Source organism: Pelobates fuscus, chromosome 4, assembly GCF_036172605.1.
Source record: "Pelobates fuscus isolate aPelFus1 chromosome 4, aPelFus1.pri, whole genome shotgun sequence".
Taxonomy (NCBI): Eukaryota; Metazoa; Chordata; class Amphibia; order Anura; family Pelobatidae; genus Pelobates; species Pelobates fuscus.
The window spans coordinates 237684623-237707692 of NC_086320.1; the positions used below are offsets into that span (position 1 = coordinate 237684623).

The 23070-nt window shown below is 42.5% G+C and overlaps 1 protein-coding gene across 1 annotated transcript in view; it reads left to right on the forward strand.

Moving 5' to 3' along the window:
* GLB1 (galactosidase beta 1) overlaps positions 1-23070 on the forward strand; it is a 256457-nt gene that overhangs the window by 163564 nt on the left and 69823 nt on the right. Inside the window, exon 12 of the mRNA XM_063452008.1 lies at positions 12948-13037. Coding sequence (XP_063308078.1) covers positions 12948-13037 — 90 coding nt within the window. The remainder of the gene's footprint in view (positions 1-12947; positions 13038-23070) is intronic.

Consider the following 23070-nt stretch of genomic DNA (forward strand, 5'->3'; position numbering starts at 1 on the left):
CATACACACATATACAAACACACAGGCGTACATAGTGACAGACACATACTAACATACATGCATAAGGACATACATACAGACATACATCCATACAGACACTGACATCCATACATACACACATTCATAATGACATACATTCATACAAACAGACATACACGCATTCATAATGACATACAGACATAACTAACATACATGCATAAGGACATACAGACACACACATTCATACTGACATACACACATTCATACTGACATGCAGACATGCATACACTGACATTCATACACACATAATGACATGCATACAGATAGACATACATGCATACAGCCATACATACAGACATACATTCATACAGACACTGACATCCATACATACACACATTCATAATGACATACAGACATACATTCATACAAACAGACATACACGCATTCATAATGACATACAGACATACATTCATACATACATTCATACAAACAGACATACACACATGCATAATGACATGTAGACATACATACACTGACATTCATACACACATAATTGCATACATACAGACATACATAGTTACATACATACACTCATACTGGCATACAGACACTGACATACATACATACACACATTCATAATGACATGCAGACATACATACACTGACATTCATACACACATAATGACATGCATACAGATAGACATACATGCATACAGACATACATTCATACAGACAGACAGACAGACACACATTCATAATGACATGCAGACATACATACACTGACATTCATACACACATAATGACATGCAGACAAACACACATACAAGCAGACATACATACACACACACACAGACAGACTTATTTAGTTTAGAAAAACGTCGCCTGAGAGGGGATATGATAACATTATACAAATATATTCGAGGCCAATATAGTTACATAGTTACATAGTTAGATAGCTGAAAAGAGACTTGCGTCCATCAAGTTCAGCCTTCCTCACACCTGTTTTTTGCTGTTGATCCAAAAGAGAAAAAAAAAAAAACTCCCAGTTTGAAGCACAATTTTGCAACAAGCTAGGACAAAAAATTCCTTATTGACCCCAGAATGGCAGTCAGATTTATCCTTGAATCAAGCAGTTATTACCCTACATTGAAAGATTATATCCTTGAATATTCTGTCTTTGCAAGTATGCATCTAGTAGTTGTTTGAACATCTGTATGGACTCTGATAAAACCACTTCTTCAGGCAGAGAATTCCACATCCTGATTGTTCTTACAGTAAAAAAACCTTTCCTTTGCCTTAGACGAAATCTTCTTTCTTCCAGTCTAAACGCATGGCCTCGTGTCCTATGTAAAGTCCGGTTTGTGAATAGATTTCCACACAATGGTTTGTATTGGCCCCGAATATATTTGTATAATGTTATCATATCCCCTCTCAGGCGACGTTTTTCTAAACTAAATAGGTTTAAATTTGTTAACCTTTCTTCATAGCTGATATGTTCCATTCCTTTTATTAATTTTGTAGCCCGCCTCTGCACTTTTTCTAGTGCCATGATATCCTTCTTTAGAACAGGTGCCCAAAATTGCACAGCATATTCAATATGTGGTCTTACCAGTGATTTATAGAGAGGCAAAATGATATTCTCGTCCCGAGAATGAATGCCCTTTTTCATGCATGACAATACCTTACTGGCCTTGGCCACTGCTGATTGACATTGCACATTGTTGCATAGTTTGTTGTCTATAACAATTCCCAAGTCCTTTTCGTGTGTTGTTATCCCTAATTCGCTTCCATTAAGGGTATACCTTGCTTGTGTATTCTTTACGCCGAAGTGCATAACTTTGCATTTTTCAACATTAAATTTCATCTGCCATTTGAGTGCCCAGTCCTCCAGTCTATCTAAATCCTTCTGCAGCAAAGTAATATCTTGCTCACATTGTATTATTTTACAAAGTTTTGTGTCATCTGCAAACACTGAAACATGACTTTCAATGCTGTCTTCAAGATCATTTATAAAAATGTTAAATAGAAGGGGTCCCAGAACAGACCCCTGAGGGACACCACTTGCCACCTCTGTCCAGCTTGAAAATTTACCATTAACGACAACTCTTTGTATTCTGTTTTTAAGCCAATGTTCTACCCAAGAACAAGCATTTTCATCGAGACCGATTTTCCGAAACCATTGTGTGGAAATCTATTCACAAACTGGACTTAGGACACGAGGTCATGCGTTTAGACTAGAAGAAAGAAGATTTCGTCTAAGGCAAAGGAAAGGTTTTTTTACTGTAAGAACAATCAGGATGTGGAATTCTCTGACTGAAGAAGTGGTTTTTTGAGAGTCCATACAGATGTTCAAACAGCTACTGGATGCATACTTGCAAAAACAGAATATTCAAGGATATAATCTTTCAATGTAGTGTAATAACTGCTTGATCTAAGGATAAATCTGACTGCCATTCTGGGGTCAAGAAGGAATTTTTTTCCTAGCTTGTTGCAAAATTGGAAGTGCTTCAAACTGGGTTTTTTTTGCCTTCTTTTGGATCAACAGCAAAAAAACATATGTGAGGAAGGCTGAACTTGATGGACGCAAGTCTCTTTTCAGCTATGTAACTATGTAACTATGTAACATACACACATACCGATGGACATACACACAGACAGACAGACAGACAGACAGACAGACAGACAGACAGACAGACAGACAGACAGACAGACAGACAGACAGACAGACAGACACATACAGACAGACAGACAGACAGACACATACAGACAGACAGACACATACAGACAGACAGACAGACAGACAGGCATACATACAGACAGACAGACAGACAGACAGACCATTTTCCAGCCACCCTCCTGTTTCTTACCTTGTCTTTGCAGTTGGGTGGCTGGCTGGGGCTGATGGGACTGGCAGTCGGCTGGCTCTCCCTCTTCATGTCGGGCGGGCGCCTCCTGCGCGGAGTTTTGAAAGGGGCCCGGTCGCGCTATACCACGGCCGCAGCGTTGTCCGGGCCCTGAAGATATGGGGCCCATCAGGTGGCCCTAAGTGCATGTGCCACCCGATGGGCCCCATCAGCGTGCGGGCGCCGGTGCAACTGCACCGGCGGCAGTTCCGCCGCTACACGTGGGGCCCGGGCGGCCGGGCCCCCCAGGGCCGCCGGGCCCATGACAACTGTTATGGTTGTCACCCCCTGATGGCGGCCCTGTGGGCAGCCATCCAGTTAGAAACAGCAAAGAGGCAGTCAGAGACACTAGTCAAGAGGGACGGGGAGAGATCACGAGAGGACTGGTAGATATGCGTGTCATCTGCATAGAAATTGATATTGGAAGCCAAAGAAGCTAATGAGTTTACCAACGGAGGCAGTATAGATGGAGAACAGTAGGGGACCAAGGACTGAACCTTGGGGGACACCAACAGAGAGGAGTTGGGGAGAAGATGCAGAGTCAGAGAAAGAAACACTGAAAGAGCGCTGGAAGAGGTAGGAGGAGCACCAGGAGAGAGCAATATCTTGTAGACCGATATTGCGGAGGATGAGCAGAAGCTGTTGATGATCAACAGTGTCAAAAGCCGCAGACAGGTCAAGGAGAATTAGAATAAAGTAGTGGATACTTTGGTCAGTGCCGTTTCCACAGAGTGCTTAGCGCGGAAACCAGACTGAAGCGGGTCTAGCAGAGAGTTGGACTTGAGGAAGTCTGTCAATCTCGCATACACCATTCTTTCAAGGATCTTGGATGCAAAAGGCAGTAGCGAGATAGGACGATAGTTGGATGGGGAGTTGGGTCAAGATTGGGCTTCTTTAGAATTGGGGTTACAGTTGCATGTTTGAAGGGTGAAGGAAATATTGAGAATTTTAGTGAGAGGTGGAGAAAGAGTAGAAGACAGAGTACGGATGAGATGCGAGGGAATTGGATCTAGGGAGCAGGTGGTGGGGCGGGAGGACTGGAGCAGAGCAGAAACCTCTTCCAATGTAGCGGGTGTGAATGAACATAGAACAGCAGAGGGAGTGACGTTAGGGGAAGTATTGTAAGGGGAAGAAGAAAGATGAGAGATCTCTTCTCTGATAGTAGAGATCTTGTCAGTGAAGTGAATTGCAAAGTCTGAGGTGGTCAAGTTAGTAGGTGGAAGAGGAACAGCAGGGCGAAGAAGAGAGTTAAATGTGTGAAATAGTCGTTTGGGTTCGCGGAAGAGTGTGGTTATGAGGGTATTGAAGTAATTCACTTTTGCAGAGGAAAGAGCCAAGCTGTATGAGCTCAGCATAAATTTATAGTGGAGAAAGTCAGATGCACAGTGAGACTTTCTCCAACAGTGTTCAGCAGTTCTGGAGCATTTTTTGGAGGTATCGAGTGAGCTTGGTGTGCCAGGGTTTTTGTTGGGGGGGCCTGCGGTGTTTAAATGTACAAGGTGCCATGATGTCTAGTTGAGAGGAGAGGGTGGAATTGTAGAAGATTTATATAAATCATATTATTTATATAAATCATGCATTTTATCTAACACAAGCACTTTAATTAAATATGCTCACTCATACCATTTTGGGTGAAAGCACTTTCAGAATAATATCACTTTAAATAAGTTGGAACTTATTTATTTGTTTATAAAATATTTTACCAGGAAAGATACATTGAGATTTCTCTCGTTTTCAAGTATAGGACATACTTGAAAACAAGAGAAATCTCAATGTATCTTTACTGGTCCACAAAACATTGAATTGGTACATTATGGTACAATAAAATACAAAAACAATATTAATACACAATATATACAAAATTTAACATAGAACAGGTAGGAAATATATAATCATGCATTCGGTTTTGAGGTATGTAGAGAGGGATCTCTTAAAGGACTTTAGGCTTGGGGAAGATTTTAAAGTGAGCGGGAGGTCGTTCCATAATTGCAGTGCTCTGTAGGAAAAGGAGGATCGGGCTGCTTTCTTTTTGTATTGAGGTAGACTAAATAAAGTGCTGGTACTGGATCGGAGGTTATAGGAGGTGGGAACAGCTGAGGAGAGCATTCTGCTCAGGTAGGGTGGGAGTTTCCCAGAAAAGCTCTTAAACACAAGGCAGAACGAGTTATACAATGTATTGAGTTTATTAATTTGGGATTGCGGTGCAGATGCATATACTACATTCCCATAATCAATGAGTGGCATCAGCATTTGCTGTACAAACTTTTACTGTAGGGCTTAGGCAGGATTTGTTTCTGTACAGGGCCCATAGTTTTGGATAAAGTTTAGATGCAAGTTTTTCTATGTGGAGGCCAAAAGATAGATTGGGGTCTAACAACATAACCAAGTATTTGAAAGAGTGGACTGCAGTCAGTGTGCTATTTGAATCAGTTTTGATGGATAGGTGGGAATTGTGTAATTTGTACTGTTCCAAAGATCATGATGACAATTTTGTCAGTGTTTGGGAAGAGTTTGTTTTTTGCAATTCACTTTTCTACCTCTGTAAACTGGTCTTGAAGCACAGCCTCAAGCTTCCGGTAGATCGGATTTTCTCGCATAGATTATGGTGTCGTCTGCGTACATGTGTACGTTTGAGGATTTGCAAACATTAGGCATTTCTAAATAATGTAAATAGTAGGGGGCCGAGAATGGAACCTTGGGGAACACCACACGTAACTTGGAGAGGTCAGAAATGGACACATATTGCGAGCGATCCTATACATACGATCGAAACCAGGTTAGCGAACAATCACCAATACCTGAGTTTTTGAGTTTGTGCAGTAGAATGTCGTGGTCTACTTTGTCAAAGGCCTTTGCAAAATCAAGAAAAATAGCTCCAGTTTGGTCTCCTTGTTCCATGCCAGTTTGGATGTCATTGCAAACTTTTAAGAGGGCACTTGTAGTGGAGTGTGTGGGGATATTTATGGGATGATAATATTAAACAGTCGAGAATTGCCCACTATTTCAATTCTCTTAGATCTGAGAGATAGTTATCATGTAAGTGAAATGTATTCCATACAAATAAAATCACAATTTGTTATAAAAATAGATATAATTTATTGTGACAAATAATAATGCAGCATGCATGATAATAATCAGTGAATATTTTAGTATAACATGAATATGCAATACAATGGCATGGCTATACACGTTCAATGGCTAACAGCATCAATTGTCAAGACAAGATTTATGAGGTACTTCAGACAGAAAGTAAAACTTCACACACAGTGTAGCGAAGAGTCGTAAAACTTTGGCTAACAGTTAATTGAATAACCCTTTCAATGCTGGCTAGATCCTCCTAGGCATATAATATCCTATTCTTATGTAATTTTCAAATAAAATAACATTTAAACCAGCTCATTAATTATTTCCTGGAACCATCCAATAAGAATAATCTACCAGATTCTATAAGCCGAATTTTAATTTGCCTAAAAAGATATCTTATCTTATTTTAGAGCAAATCAATACATCTGGATAAAAACATTGGTATGCTAACACGTGATAATATCACATCAATATATATAATTATTCTTAATTCCACCTGCAGAATGGAATGTTTATAACTATATATTCTTTAGTTAACTAAGATTTCTAAATATTGAAATCTGACCGTGATTTATCCAGTCATATATCATGCTATTAGATTTGTAATTAATTTAGATTAATTAAATAAAACCAGCATAATTACCAGTTAAGTAGATGTTCTCATCAGATGAGTAGGTAGTCCCAGGATTGGTTGTATGCGTGTTTGATTGATTGAATGGAGGTGTGTAAGTAATAGTGAAAATAGTGTTGCTTAGAAAGTAAGAGTACAATGCTAAGTGTTTCTTGAGTTGGGTCCAAGAGAGTTTGAATGTTAGTCCCAGAATGAATATCTGTCATAGACCTCTCTGCATGTCTGAATCTGAACAGCAAAACTCCATCTTCAACTTCAACTACTAACTCTTCCAACTCTTCTTCCCTTTGTCCTAACTTTTAAAGGGCAAGATTCTCTGTACGTCATCAGTTGATAAGGCCAATAGGAAAATGAAGGTGTGGTCAACCTGCAGATTGCAATTTAGGTATTTGGTCTATAGAGGGCAGTCTCGCCTCACTAAACCTTCCTATCCAGGAAACGGTTAACTTTTCCTGATGACGATTTTGATGTCATTTGGCTTATCTATATGACTACCTATAACTTAAATTTTCTGTCAGTTCAAAGCATTTGCCTCAGTCTTTGTGTAGGGAATTTCTGTCGTAATTTCTAAAACTGGGACCTTGTAAAATTTAGAAGGTAAAATTAATTCCTAATCTTCTCTGTCACTAATGTCTGTGTTTAGAATAATTTCTATTCCATTATCACTTAGATATAGCATTCCATCCCCCTGTCTCATTGTATCACTTGGTTTGTTTATATAATGCATTCCTTAGCTCATGCTAGTGTTTAGTTACAAAAAGGCAATTATGTGTCTCTTTGTTAGCTTGAAATCCAAAATGGAGTCTGCTCTGTTCTGAGTGACTCTGACAATATACACTTTTAATTTCTATTTTAGCACAAAATGTCTGCCGATATAAATATCCTGACATAACCCCCCTTAGTGCATATCATAGCAAAGATTAATTTAGTCTATGAATAAGCACTATAGAAGTTAGAAGACATATTGTGCATTCACATAATTTCTTTTGAACTTTATACTTAGTACAATCAACCATAATATCATTATTATCATAGCACACCCAATAACAATCTTAACATGGATGAACCAGTCAACACGAGCAATAAGGTCAGTATCTAGCTCAGAGTATTTAAATGTGTCCACAGAAATGTTATCTTTTCTGATTGACATTTGGATAGTGTGGTTGGGCTTATGGTCCAGCAAGAACTTTAGATTAGGATCTAGAGGCATATCTAGATTCTGGAAGGGATCCACCATCTCAATAGCACTTTCGATGACGTCAGTGTACACTGGGTGTAGCGTAACGTTACCGATGGTGATACGAGAGTCGTGTGGTACCTTGATCAGTGAGACAGGTGCTGGTAAGGCAATTACTTTATTAGTCACCTGGTCCCTGCGAAAAACACTCATGTTTTTAAGACACGTGCTTACCAACCATTTATCTTTTACTAAGATAGCATGTACTAACCTATTACTATCGTTTTTTGACATAGTTACTTGACATGTTTCAGAGCCATGTTTAAGGTACTCGATCCCACACAAAGCATTGGTAGAATCGTACACAAAAGGTTTTCCATCACATTGGAAAATATTGTCTTTGAATTTTTCACAGTCATTCAAAATGGGTATTGAATACCAATCTGGTACCCACGGTTGAAAAGCCAAAACATCTGGGGTTTGGACTTTTACGTGGATATTTTCCTTCCATGTACCGACGTTTTAAATTGTTTTCATTTGAAAAATGTTTTTGGGAGTTACATATGGTATGGCCAATAAAAAAGTCTTTGTGTAGGCAATTTCTGTCGTAATTTCTAAAACTGACAGTTTAAACTAAATTTAACCTTTTTACTTTACAATGGGACCTTGTAAAATTTAGAAAGTAAAATTAATTACTAATCTTCTCTGTCACTAATGTCTGTGTTTAGAATTATTTCTATTCCATTAACACTTAGACATAGCATTTCATCCCCCTGTCTCATTGTATCACTTGGTTTGTTTATATAATGCATTCCTTAGCTCATGCTAGTGTTTAGTTACAAAAAGGCAATTATGTGTCTCTATGTTAGCTTGAAATCCAAAATGGAGTCTGCTCTGTTCTGAGTGACTCTGACAATATACACTTTTAATTTCTATTTTAGCACAAAATATCTGCCGATATAAATATCCTGACAAGCGATTCTGGTGAAAACCCGATTGATCAGGGGTCAGTTTGATTGTTGGTAATCCTCACATAGTTGCGTATGGACACATTTTTCTAAGATTTATGACAATACCGGGAGCAATGATATTGGGCGATATTTAGAAACCAAAGTAGTGTAACCACTTTCATGGATAGGCACTACTCTCGCAGTCTTCCAAAGTTTGGGTATCTATCCAGACACCAAGGATTTGTTAATTAGGGTTGCGACGGGTTTAGCAATTACCGGCGCACTGAGCTTCAACAGCATTGCTGAGATTTGATCAGGTCAGGTTTTTCATTTTTAGATTATTAAGGTGTTTTTTAATGACACTAATAGGTACAGGTCTAAAAATGAACTTGTCTATATTGGGCCTTTGCAAATTTAGTGGGGCCTGATCCACATTTGTAGTTTCAGGATGCGTGTCATTTATCAGCTTGCCAATCAGGGTAGTGGAGCATCCGACAAAATAATTGTTAAAGACATTTGCTACATCTAAGGGAAGATGCAGGGTTTGGCTATCCACTTTGACAGTGGAGGGTTGTGAGTGGATTGGGGGAGTTTGTAATTTATTTATGACTTTCCAAACGATTCTAGGGTTTGATAGGTTATTGTTCAGATTTTCACAGAAATATTGGGCTTTGGCCAATTTTGTTTGTTTTGTGCATATATTTCCCCATTGTCTATATGCACAGTGATCATTCATAGAGCCAGTACGCTTGAACTTTGACCACAAAGAATCCCGAATCTGGTACATTTGGATGAGGTCAGCTGTGATCCAGTTCATATATGCTCCTTTTACTCTCCTTTACGAGAGATGTCACTTTAAAATATGGACACTTGATTATAGCCTTGTTGGGATCATAATATTTTTACATGTGAAGTTGTATTGTACTGAGGCAACAGGAGTCCCCACCTGTGTGTGCAGATGGGGTTACATCAAAGGGACACTATAGTCACCAAAACAACTTTAGCTTCTTTGCCATTTAGGAGTTAAATCACTGTTTATGCAGCCCTTGGTACACATCCCTGCATATGACTTACACAGCCTTCATAAACACTTCCTGTAAAGAGTCATCTAATGTTTACACTTCCTCTATTGCAAATTCTGTTTAACTTAGAATTACTTATCTCCTGCTCTGTTAATAGCTTGCTAGACCTTGCAGGAGGGGCAGTGATTGACTAGCAACCTGAACAGATGCTTATTACAGGGGCTCCTGCTGATCCAGGGAATTGGCATGAAAAAGAGTGAAGACCACCACCAAAGAGCACTATCCATGTTGGGGGTGCCCTGGCGGGCATTTTCGCTACTGGGAACCCAAGGTGGTTTGCTGCGGCCAACAGGTGACGTAGCAGTGGACAGTAGGGCTCTTCGCCTTTCTGGACTGGCGGGGGTGATCCCGGTCTGCTCCTGTGAGACAATGCGGCTGTGGTGGACTCGAGAGCTGCATCATGGTGGATGCAGCGTGCTCTTCACATACGGAGGCCAGATATCGATACCAATCTGGATAGCATATTTGCTGAAAACCGTGTTCTTGGTTGTGGTGACTTCTGCAAAACATCTGGGTGAACTTCAGGCTTTGGCCTCTTCTCCACCGTTCCTGTGTTTTCAAGTGGATAAAGTGGTCCTTCTTTTCTTCCTAAAGTGGCCATTTCAGCCAATATAAATCAGGAAATTGTCCTCCCTACATTTTGCTAGAACCCTCAGAATGCTGCTAAACGTAAATTCTATTGCCTGGATGTTCAACGCTGTCTGCAGTTTTACCTGGAGAAATCTAATTCATTCCAGAAATCTGACCGGTTGTTAGTCTTTTTCCAGGGAAAAAATAAGGGTCTTATGGCAAGTAAAGATTCATTGGCAAGATGGATTAAGGAATCATTTGTACTGGCATACAGTTCTTCTAAGATTTCCTCCTCTGAATTTAAGATATCATTCAACCAGAGTTAGTGCTACCTCGTGGGCTTTAAGAGCTTCGACTTCTCCTTCCCAGATATTCAATGCAGCAACTTGGTCTTCTCTACATACCTTCTCCAAACATTATCAGTTAGACGTACAGGTCTCTGAAGATTCTGTTTTTAGGAGTAAGGTGTTACAAGCCGATAGTGATTGCTTGTTTATCCCAGTTGTGCACTGCCTCTAATCTGGAGGGAAAAGTTCAAATTTTACTTATCGTAAATTTCTTTTTCCTTAGGATTAGAGGCACTGTTCATATTTCACACCCTACTTTTTAAAATTATTTTTGAAGTTATTTGGCTTTTGTATTTTCTGGAGTTTGGGGGATTCTGTGCTGTTTTATACCTACATGAGGAGGAGTTTGGGGAGTAGTCTACAGAGTTAAAAAAATGGTTGCCTGTCTGCCTTTTCTGATCCAAATTAAAGGAAATCCCAGTTGTTGTGCATTGCCTCTAATCCTAAGGAAAAATACATTTACAGTAAGTAAAATTTGGATTTTCTTTACCATGGAAAGGATCCTATGATCATGCACATCTGTTTTCTGTGATCATCCAGACCTTTTGCTGTTGCAGAGGTCACCAATGCATGGCTTCTTTTTCTCAGAATGTACCAAACTGTTGATTTTTCCACTCTGAATGTTCCTGCCATCTCTCTAATAGATTTTGTTTGCAGCATAAGTATGGACTGTTTCCTTTGCATTGAGAGCCTCCTCAAATTACAGCTGAGAGACTGCACTTTAAGACTATATTCATTATTTAACTGTAACTTGAATTTAGTTTGATAAAGAGCCAAAATAACAAAACTTGTGTCAGTGTCCAAATATTTCCCAACTGTATACACAAATACACCCCCTGACACACATGCAGATACACACATATACACACATGCAAATAGATAGACACATAGATACAGTGACACACAAACAGAAACACCGACACGTAGAGGCACACATACAGATACATACACATTATTATTATTATTATTTTATTATTTATATAGCGCCAACAAATTCCGTAGTGCTGTACAATGGGTGGACTAACAGACACATAATTGAGATCAGACCACTGGACGTACAGGAACAGAGGGGGTTGAGGGCCCTGCCCGATGAGCTTACATGCTAGAGGGAGTGGGGTATAGTGACACAAAGGGTTAAAGTAGGGGAATTAAGTAGTTTGTTAGAGAAGGGTTTATTGAATGCTTGGTAGGTCATTTTTGACAGTTGCAGGAAGGGAGTCATGGGGTGGGGGATGAAAAACCTGCTGACAGTTTAATTGATACACATAGATACACACACTGAAATACATGCAGACACACAGATGCACATACTGACAAACATACAGATACATAGATAAAAACACTGACACAATTACACAGACACATATTGACACACGTACAGGTACACAGCTACACACATTGGCACACATACGTCAAGCCTCACTATACTTAGTTTTAATCTTATGGACCTCTATCTTACTAATTAACACTTCATATTACAGTGAGTTTTCTTGACGAGCACCTCATTCACATGTTGTAGTAATGTGATTTATGAGTCTCAGCCAGGGGAGGTATGGCGAGGGTTCCATAAACAAAGATAACACCTACATGACAGAGAACTGATAAATTACACTCCAGGGACATGGCATTTACACCAAAACTGTTTCATTAATGTAGAGTTGTTTTGGTGCTTAGAGTATCCCTAAGTTAAGGGTTTAAGAGAATTGAGCATGCCACAACTGTTTTCTCTCTTTCTTGAGGCGAGACATATGAGGAACTGTTCATTGCAGAACTGCGGAATTTGTTGGCGCTTTATAAATTATAATATTAATAATTAATTGCAAAGCACAGCATAAAATGACAGGGATAAAGAAAACTGAGTGGTAAAATGCCTAATTCTCTCAGTTGGTAAGCACTGGGAAGATAAGGCGGATAACTTTAGTTCACGTAATCTTCCTGACATCTTGGGGTGTGCTCTCTTACAGATAGCATAAATATGTGTCCCCACTTTACTCAAAACCAGTGGGCCAGATATAAGAGCCTTGCTACATATTTGCTGTGCTTAAAAGTATTTGTGATGTGATCCTACTACTGTTTTTAATAGGTTTTGAAATAAATAATAAAGTATGCTAATTTTGAAAACTTGACCCTTTGTTAAAATGAAGGGAGGATACAAATTGTAGATAGTGCATGTAACTTCCTTTGTTCCTTATTTGAATAATATATATATATATTTTTTTCTTCAGGTAAACTCCGTTCTTGAGGCTTTGGATGTTTTGGCACCTTATGGTTCAATAAAAAGTGCTTATCCACTGACATTTGATGAAATTAAGCAGGTATGTACGCGGTACTGGAGTGATTCAAAGATTTAAAAATGCAGTGCAAGGAACATTTATAAAAATAAATTCCTATGCATTTAACAGAGTAGTTGAGAACACTAGCGTTCTGATATCTTGATTCTTTGAGACTGCCCAATTTGCAGTGGTGTGTACACATGATGCACAAATTACCAGAAATCTTACATATGCAAGTTTACAGAGGAGTGTCAGATCACAAGGGCTCAACAAATATCCAATGTATTACTCTTCCTTTGAAAGGAGTTGGTTGATCAAATTAAAGGAAAGCTAAACATTAAATCACCTTAATCTTGAAGGATTACTCTAACCACCATGAATACTTCAGTATGTGCAGTGTTTCAGCTTGAAACACAGCACATACAGAGATATTTTAATTGTGTGCTGGGGGCTAGTTGCACCCCCAGCACACATGACATTGGCATCCCATAATTCTGTTCCACTGTTCTGTTCCACTGCACACTGACAACAGACATAGAAATATATTCCTTGCAGGAACAACACCTGCACTGGGTAGCTAGCTTATTTTAGATTGGTGAGAAAAGAAGTGCCCTAGTGCTGTTTTTGTGAGGGGGTCTCCGGTCTAGACTCCTTTGTGGGTTCAAAGTCGTGACCTGGGCTAAAGCCTTTGAGTAGGCGCCTTTTGCTTTACTCTGCTGTGAGATGCTAATTTCTCACAGTTTGGGGTTGTTTAACGTTGTGCTGTGCAGTCTTACATTTGTCTTGTGCAAGTTACAGGACTTTGAAAGAAAGAAAACAAACAAAAAAAAAAGGAAAAAGGAAAAAAGGAAGGTAATCGGTCTCCCCCTCTTCCTTGGTATGCGAGTATTTGAGCTGTTTTAGAGAGTGGGGTAGTATCTGATGGTGTTGGAGTTGTCGGTCATGAGCATCTACTATTGGAGTAGAGGCTCATTGAGCCATGATCCCAGATCTTGTAAAAATGTTTTGCGGTTTCGTGGATTTTTACTGAGATTCCGTCCATTTCCATTGCTTCCTTTGTTTTGCAGATGACTGACTGTATTGTGGGTACGTTTGGTGTGCCCCAGAGCTCTTCTATAGCTCGTCTCGCTGCTAGGGCAGTTCTGTTTGTCAGTTTGTTTTGGGCTCTATTTAATGAGTCCCAGGGTTTTGAAAGGAGCCAAATCCACGGGCCTAATGGGATTGCTATCTGAAGGAGGTCAGAGACCAATTTTGCGACTTCTGCCCATAATGGAGTCAGTTTGGGACATTGCCCCCAGAGGTGTATATATGTTTTATATAAATGTATAACAGAATATGGGATACAGCTGTATGATCAAAAATAAAAAAACAAAATAGTGTAGTATCGTTTAGTAGTACAAGATGTGACACACTGAGATTGCACACTCACAGAATGTAGAGTTAATGATCGCCTGGGTGCCTCCCCCCCGATATAGTTGGTGGGGCTAAACAAGACCTTTTTCCCTCTGGTGATGGAACTTCAGGAACCAAATTAAGCAGGAATCAGGTAAAGTATAAAAGATACATTTATTTTCAAAATAAAATAATTAAAAGGATAAGCCCAGTCCAACACGTTTCATACTACATATAGAACTTCTTCAGGTACTTAGTGCAATAAATATACAATCAAGAATGCAGTGTAACAAAAATCAACCGCCCGACTTCTACCCTCCCCCTTAGTCTATATTAAAAAGGCATACTATCTCAAAGTTGATGGGTGTTTCTTCAATCCGTTTGTTGATTCGTTGCCTTGATGTTTCACTCAGCTGTTCTGAATCCTCTGGTCCCTAAGCCTGTGAATTCCGTATGTGTTCATGATGTTATCGTTCCCATACGCACATCCGTGCCTTCTGGGGATGTAAAATACGTCTGCGTTTCACTCTGGGTATAACTTGTTTTCCACTTCCCTTTATCTCAATCTCATACATGTGAATAAAAAAAGAAAACGTCCATAGACACAATAGATCATCATAACCGTATCTCAATGGAAATCGATCTCATAGACATTAACAGTCTACTTATACTTCACTATAAGTTATATATCCGTTATGGAAAAATATTTCTATAGTTCTTCATAATGTATAAAAAGTGCCATGGAGTTAATATAGTGCATATAGAATTTATAAAGTGCATATACATTTCTTACTGTAGAGTATATGACTCCTCATACTACTTATGTACAAATTAATTTGACAACTAAAAACATTTTTTGATAAAAAAAATATATAAAATATATATTTTCAGTTTCATTCAATTAATCAATTCCATATATCAAATAATATTAAATGAAAAAATATATCCATGTACAAACATAAACATAAAGATGTAAGTAAAAAAATAAATAAAATTAAATGTTCTTTTATACATTTATATACCATTTCGTAAGGTACCAATCTGGGAAGGCTACCTTGGGAAGATGTTTCTTTATAAGTTAAGTTATATACTATTTTTTTTTTCTTTTAGCATCCACTTTGCATCGTGTATATATGTTCCCCTGTGTCTGCATTGCTTCCAGCATAGGTCAGAGTCTAACCTACCCATTCGGTATAAACGTGCTGGTGTTGGGTACCATCTGAGCATGGTCTGCTCTTGATGGTTCATACAAATAGATGTAGAGGCCGTGGCCTCCCATATGTCTTGCCAATCGGATGCCTCTTCTGGGGTTCCCAGGTTTCTCTCCCAGGCTGACACATAGGCCAGTGCCCCTGAGGGCTGATTTGTAATTAGGAGTGTGTAGTTATCAGTGATCTGACCTTTGCGGACTGGGCTATGGATGCAGGCTTGTTCAAAAGTTGAGTTTGGTGGTGGCTTCTGTTGTGTTTTCTGGGAGTTCTATGAAGCTTTTTAGTTGTAGGTATCTGAAAAAGTCATGGATGTTGTATGTTGAGTTATGTTGTGGTAAGTCATTGTATGGGATCAAATTACCTCCAGCGAAAAAGTGATACAACATATAGAGGTCGTTTTGTTCATAGTGTTTGAAATCTTTAGGCAATATGCCCGGGGGGAATGCTCTGTTGCGCAGAATGGGGGTCATTGGTGTTGGGTCGTTAATGATGGGAAGTGCTTTAGTGATCTTGTTCCATATATCTATGGAATTGGTTAGTGGTGGGGATATGAGGATGGCAAAGGGCGGGATTTTCGGGGGACCCAAATGTAAAGGGATGGGAAATCAAAGCCAAAGCGGTCATGTTCTACTTCTACCCATCGTTTGATTCCTGTTGGGGAGTGTAGGTTTTAGATTTTGAGTTGTGTGGTGTGATAGTAGTGTTGGATGTGGGGAAATCCTAGTCCTCCTGTTCTGTTGGGGTTGTACATTGTCAATTGTTTTACTCTAGACCATTTGTTTGCCCATATGAATTTGTCGATTTGTTTTTGTAAGTATTCAAGTCTGGGTTTGGGATTGGAATAGGAAGGTTTTGGAATAGGTAGAGGAAACTGGGTAGTAGGTTGATATTTACTGAAGCTAGGCTCTCCAGCCAAGACAAAGATGGCTCCTGCCTGCTGTTGAGATCATCTGTGGCTCATTGTAGCATTGGGGTATAGTTGAGAGTGTAGGTTTGGTGTAATTCTGCTGGTAGATTGATAACCAGGTATGGGATGTGAGAAGTTTTATAGCGGAATGAGTATGTATTGCTCAGATTGGTTCTGTCTTCCGGTGTGATTTTCAATGTTAATGCTTCGGTCTTGTCTAAGTTTAACCTATATCCTGAAACTTCGGAGTATTCGTCTATGAGGTGTAGGAGTGGAGGCAGGGAATCTATTGGGTTTGTGATTGTCAGTAGAAGGTCGTCGGCATTGGCAGCCACTTTGTATGAATGTGAGCATACTGGGATGCCCGTGATAATTTGTGTGGAGCGGATGAAGTGGATTAGCGGTTCCAGAGAGAGGGCGGAGAGGATGGGCGATAATGGGCACACTTGCCACGTACTATTGTGTATGGAGAAGGCGGGTGGATATGTGTTTGGTATCTGTAGGTTAGCTGTGGAGGTGGAGTATATTGTGCGTAGGGCATCTAAGAAGGGGGCAGGTAATTTGAATTTCTCTAGGGTAGCAAATAAAAAAACTCTGACCATTCAATTTGGGAGTACGGTTATACACTTATACTGTTATATTTATTATTATTCCTTGGACACTACATGATTTCCCTTTATTTAGATTTCCAGCTGATACTCGTATTTCTGGACTTGTTATCCAGTAGTTTGAGTATCCTTTACATGGCCATAGTAATCAATCGAATGCCATTTCGTCATCAAGGGATAACAGCAGAGTTCGGGTGGAGTGGCGGTTGACCACCCATATCAGGTCTAATGTCGTACGGTTTTGTCACTTGCCGAGCGGGATGGGATGAATCCCACCTGGTCTGGGTGGATTAAAGCGATGATGTAAGGGAGGAGACCATTAGTGAGGATTTTTGTAAATATTTTCATGTCTACGTTAAATAGTAAAATTAATCTGTAGTGGCCTGGATCTGTGTGGGGTTTATTGGGCTTGGGTAGGAGGCATATGTTTGGCTTTAGCATTTCTGCGGGTACTGGGTCGCCCTTTAGCAGGGTGTTGTATAGGTGCCCTAGTTGGGGTGTAAGAATGTCCTGGAATGTTTTATAATAGATGCCAGAGTATCCGTCTGGGCCTGGGCTTTTGTTGAGTTTTATGGAGTCTATTGCCCTTGCTACTTCCGCTTCAGAGATTTTCGTGGATAGTAACGTTATTGCCTCCTCGGAGAGTGAGGGCAAGTATATCTTGTCTAGGAAGGAATGTATTCAGTTTTGCAAGTTAGTGCCTTGTTGTCTGTGCTGGGGGGAGTGGTCATAAAAATGTTTAAAATACCTCAGCAATCTTTATCTAAATATATGTGGGTTGTCCCGAGGGATTATGAATGTTGGTGATTTGTTTGGCTTGGGTTTGCTTGCACAGTCTGTGGGCTAAAAGTGTGTCAGCTTTGTTGGATTTTTCATAGAACATCTGTTGTAGGGCTTTTGTTGCATCCGTAGCCATAGACTGTTTTACAGCTTGTCTTTCGTTTTGGAGCTGCATGGTAAGGTTTTGAGTGGGGGTATGTTTGTGTTGGGATTCCAGTTGTCTAATTGTCGTGAGCAAGGTTTCTATGTGAGCGAGTTTTTCTTTTTTTGGTGCTGTGGCTATGCTTATGAGGGATCACCGCTTTGTGGGCTGCCCACAAGACAGCTTGAGATTGGACAGATTTCTTTTTTGGTAGTGAAGTAGTTGTGATGGGTCATGAAGCAGGTTTAGTCTCCAGGACCAGAGATTTGACAGCAGGAACATCCTAGAGATGTCAGCGTGGTCTGACAACGCTTTGTTGCCGATTGTGGGTGTGAGCAGGAGGAGGGATGGGGAAATAAGAAAGTAGTCTATGCGGGAGTAAGTTTGGTGTGGGTGTGAGTAAATTGTATAGTCTAGTGTTGTTGGATGATGCAGTCTCCTGATAGCAAGTAGTTTAGCCTGGGATATAAAGTCGGCCATGAGTTTATCTGACCTGGAGGGTTGAGATTGCAGTAGAGTCTGAGGGGGTGTTTCTTCCTATCTATTGAGTGTGGCATTGAAATCCTGCCAATGATTCTGTGGTGTTTGGTAGAGGCTAAGATGGACTTGTAGGGTGAGCCAGAATTGTGGATCCGGGTGCGTGGGTGCACAGATGGATGTGAATGCAAATTTGGTTGGGCCAATAGTCCCTGAGGAAACGTCCTTGGGAGTCTTTGTGTGTATTGTTAACTCTGAGGGGTCATGTTTTCCGTAACAATACTGCTACCCTGTTGTGTTTGTCCACATTGGAATTGGCTAGATGGCAGGTCTTGAAGTGCTGGCTTAGGAAAGGGAATGGGCGTGTGTCTTTTGTAGTAAGATTATATCCGCTTTGGTGCGGTTGGCCCAGTGCATTAGTTGGTGCCCGTTTGAGGAATTATTGAGCCCCTTGCAGTTGATTGATATGCAGGTCAGACTGGTAGGAATTGTGGTGGGTGTGGGTGTGTAGTATTAGTAGGGAAGAGGTGGAGAGACCAAACCTGGAAAAGAAGCAGTCCCCAGGATCTCCAATATTCTAGCAACTTAGTAAAGCTATGGTATACCAGAAAGATAAATACAAATGACTTCCTGGTCTTAAAACATGTCCAGCTTAGTGTCTATAGGGAGGTGGGTATATCCCATCACGGACAGACCAAGGGCCTATCGTCCCATGATTCATGGTACATGATGTGGGTCAGTCCTGGAGTGCTTCCTGCTGCAGGTGTGTTAATGTTTGTATGTGATAGGCAGGGGCGTACCTAGAGCATATGGCACCCGGGGCGGGTCCTAGTTTTGCCCCCCCCCCCCCCCCCCCCTGCACTTTAAAATGTACAAAACACCCACATTTTTTTAAATGTATGTAGCATTGAGCAGTGCTTGCATGTTTCAATGTAAGCATGCTTTTGTATGGAGTAAGTGTGAGTGAATGAATGGGTGTGTTTGTATGTAGTGTTGGCATTTTAATGCAGGCATGCTTTTGTGTGTAGTGTTGGCGAGATGCAGTGGTGTGGTTATATATAATGGTGATGTTTTAATACAGAGGTGTGTTTGTATGTAGTGTTTGCACTGGAATGCAGGGATGTGTTTGTGTGTAGTGTTGGCAAGATGCTGAGATGTGGGATTGCCATATTTAAGGACACCAAATAAGGGAGCTATCTGCTAAACAGCACCCTAATTTGGTATCTTTACATATGGAATCTCACATAAGGGCACCAATTTAGGGAATTCTCTACTAAATAGCTAAAAGATCAAAATTTAAAAAGCCTTTTTCTTAATTTTAATCTTTAGGTTGTTTAGTAGATAACTCACTTATTTGTTATCCTTATGTGGGATTGACATATTTAAGGACACCAAATTAGGGAGCTATCTACTAAACATATACACAACCACAGATATACAAACGCATTTAGTTATTAAGAGGTCCAACCAACCTCCCTACCTTACTCTGGGAGTGACAAGCGGTTGCTGCTGGGCTGGGATCTCTGTGCTCTTCCTTCACAGCTCACTTGCACGACCAGTAGTGATGCCGATGCCAGGATGATGTCATACCCCGGCTGCCGGCTTACTGCAGGGCGTACACAAACTCCTATATGGTCCATAAAAATGTTTAATCTCACTGCCTTCCAGTATATATCTGTCCTATCTGTCTGGGGGAATGTGACAACGTGGATGTATATGTAAGTGGGTGAGTATTACTATCAGGAGAAAGGTATATGGCAGGGTGGGACAGTGTGGTGGATACTATGACAGTGTGTGCCACTGCACACAGTGGATTGAAGGAGGTGACTGCAGGTGAGGTGGTGAGTATATGGTGTTTATGTCACGGGTGGGAACAATGGGATTGGGTGTTATATGGAAGAGAGGATATTATGTCAAGGCAGGGCCAGGGTGTATGGCAGGGTGTGTATTATGATACGGTGGCGGTATATAGCAGGGAGGGGATTATGGCAGTGTGGGTATTATATGACATGTTAAAGGGGTATATGCCAGGGTGGGAATTATGACCAGGTAGTGGGTTTATAGCAGGGAGGATATTATGACAAGGCAGGGGTGTATATGGTGGGGGTGTATATGGCAGAGAGGGCAGGGGTGTTGAAATTTAAAAAAAAAAAAAACTACTTGTCCAGGGACTAAAGTGTTTGCCCAATCTACTTGTCTGCCGTGACAATCTACTTGTCCTGATACAAATCTTTATTGATAGTAATTTAGGAGACAGACCTGGTGTAGGGGTGATAGGGATGTAGTATGGGTAAGACACATAGTGTGGGGGTGGGATGTAGTGTATGTAGTGTGTGTAGGGCATTGTAAGGCACATAGTGTGCTGTGGGATAGGGTTGGCAGAGTGAGGAGGGGACAGGTGGCAGAGCGTAGGAGGGAGGGGCTGACAGAGCGTGGGAGGGAGTGACAGGTAGCAGAGTGAGGGAAAGAGGGGTTGACTGGTGACTGAGGGAGGGGGTGACAGGGTGACTGAGGGAGGGGTTGACTGGTGACAGAGTGACTGAGGGGGGGTGACTGAGGGAGGGGGTGACTGGTGACTGGGGGGTGACTGGTGACAGAGTGACGGGGTGACAGGGTGACTGGGGGGGGGTGACAGGGTGACTGGTGACAGGGTAACTGAGGGGGGGTGACAGAGTGACTGAGGGGGGTGACAGGGTGACTGAGGGGGGTGACTGGTGACAGGGTGACTGAGGGGGGTGACAGGGTGACTGAGGGGGGGTGACTGGTGACTGGGTGACTGAGAGGGGTGACAGGGTGACTGGGGGGTGACTGGTGACAGGGTGACTGAGGGGGGTGACAGGGTGACTGAGGGGGGTGACAGGGTGACTGAGGGAGGGGGTGAGAGGGTGACTGAGGGAGGGGGTGACAGGGTGATTGAGGGGGTGACAGGGTGAAGGGGTGACAGGGTGAGGGGTTGACAGGGTGAGGGGTTGACAGGGTGAGGGGGGTGACAGGGTGAGGGGGGTGACAGGGTGAGGGGGGGTGACAGGGTGAGGGGGGGTGACAGGGTGACTGGGGGGTTGACTGGTGACAGGGTGACTGAGGGGGGTGACAGGGTGAGGGGGGGTGACAGGGTGACTGAGGGGGATGACAGAGTGACTGATGGAGGGGGTGACAGGGTGACTGAGGGGGGTGACAGGGTGACTGGGGGGGGTGACTGGTGACAGGGTGAGGGGGGGGTGACCGGGTGACTGAGGGGGGTGACTGGTGACAGGGTGACTGAGGGGGGGTGACAGGGTGACTGAGGGAGGGGGTGAGATGGTGACTGAGGGAGGGGGTGACAGAGTGATTGAGGGGGGTGACAGGGTGAGGGGGTGACAGGGTGACAGGGTGAGGGGGGGAGACAGGGTGACTGAGGGAGGGGGTGACAGGGTGAGAGGGTGAGGGGGGGTGACAGGGTGAGAGGGTGAGGGGGGGTGACAGGGTGAGAGGGTGAGGGGGGGGTGACAGGGTGAGAGGGTGAGGGGGGGTGACAGGGTGACTGAGTGGGGGGGTGACAGGGTGACTGAGGGAGGGGGTGAGAGGGTGACTGAGGGAGGGGGTGACAGGATGATTGAGGGGGGGTGACAGGGTGACTGAGGGAGGGGGTGACGGGGTGAGAGGGTGGTGACAGGGTGACTGAGGGGAGGGTGACAGGGTGACTGAGTGGGGGGGTGACAGGGTGACTGAGTGGGGGGGTGACAGGGTGACTGAGGGGGGTGACAGGGTGACTGGGGGGGTGACTGGTGACAGGGTGAGGGGGGGGTGACAGGGTGACTGAGGGGGGTGACTGGTGACAGGGTGACTGAGGGGGGGTGACAGGGTGACTGAGGGAGGGGGTGAGAGGGTGACTGAGGGAGGGGGTGACAGAGTGATTGAGGGGGGTGACAGGGTGACTGAGGGAGGGGGTGACAGGGTGACTGAGGGGGGGTGACAGGGTGACTGAGTGGGGGGGGTGAGGGTGAATTTACAATAATAATATTAACTTACCATGATTCAGGGGCTGTCTCTCTCCATCCCAGCCCAGGCAGTGCAGGAGGTGCAGGCAGAGTGGCCGCAGGGGAGAAATCTTGCAGAATGCACGCTCTGCGCCCCCTGCTGGCACACTCCATAACAGCATCCCTGGGGCTCAGTGATGACTCAGAACACAGGCTGGGAATCCCCTCCCTGTGCTCTGACTCACTCACTGAGCGCCTGAGCCGCGAGGGAGAGGACGACCAGCAGGAGGGACAGAGTGTGGCACCCCCCTATTGGATGGCACCCGGGGCGGACCGCCCCCCCCCGCCCCCCCCTTAGTACGCCACTGGTGACAGGTGCACGGCAGGAAAGGGTAGTGGTAGAAACCATCCCTGTTGGTGTTTTGGTGTCTCCGGGTGGTTGTGGGGCCGTTGGGTCCCTGTTGTTCCCTCCGCTAGAAAGCTTGGGTTCTATACTTACAGGGGGCCTGGTGCAAATTTTGGTCCTCCCTGGTTTAACTGGGAATGTTAAATTGTGTGTGTTCTAGGGTGAAATCCGTGTCCCCTGGATAGTAATGATGTAG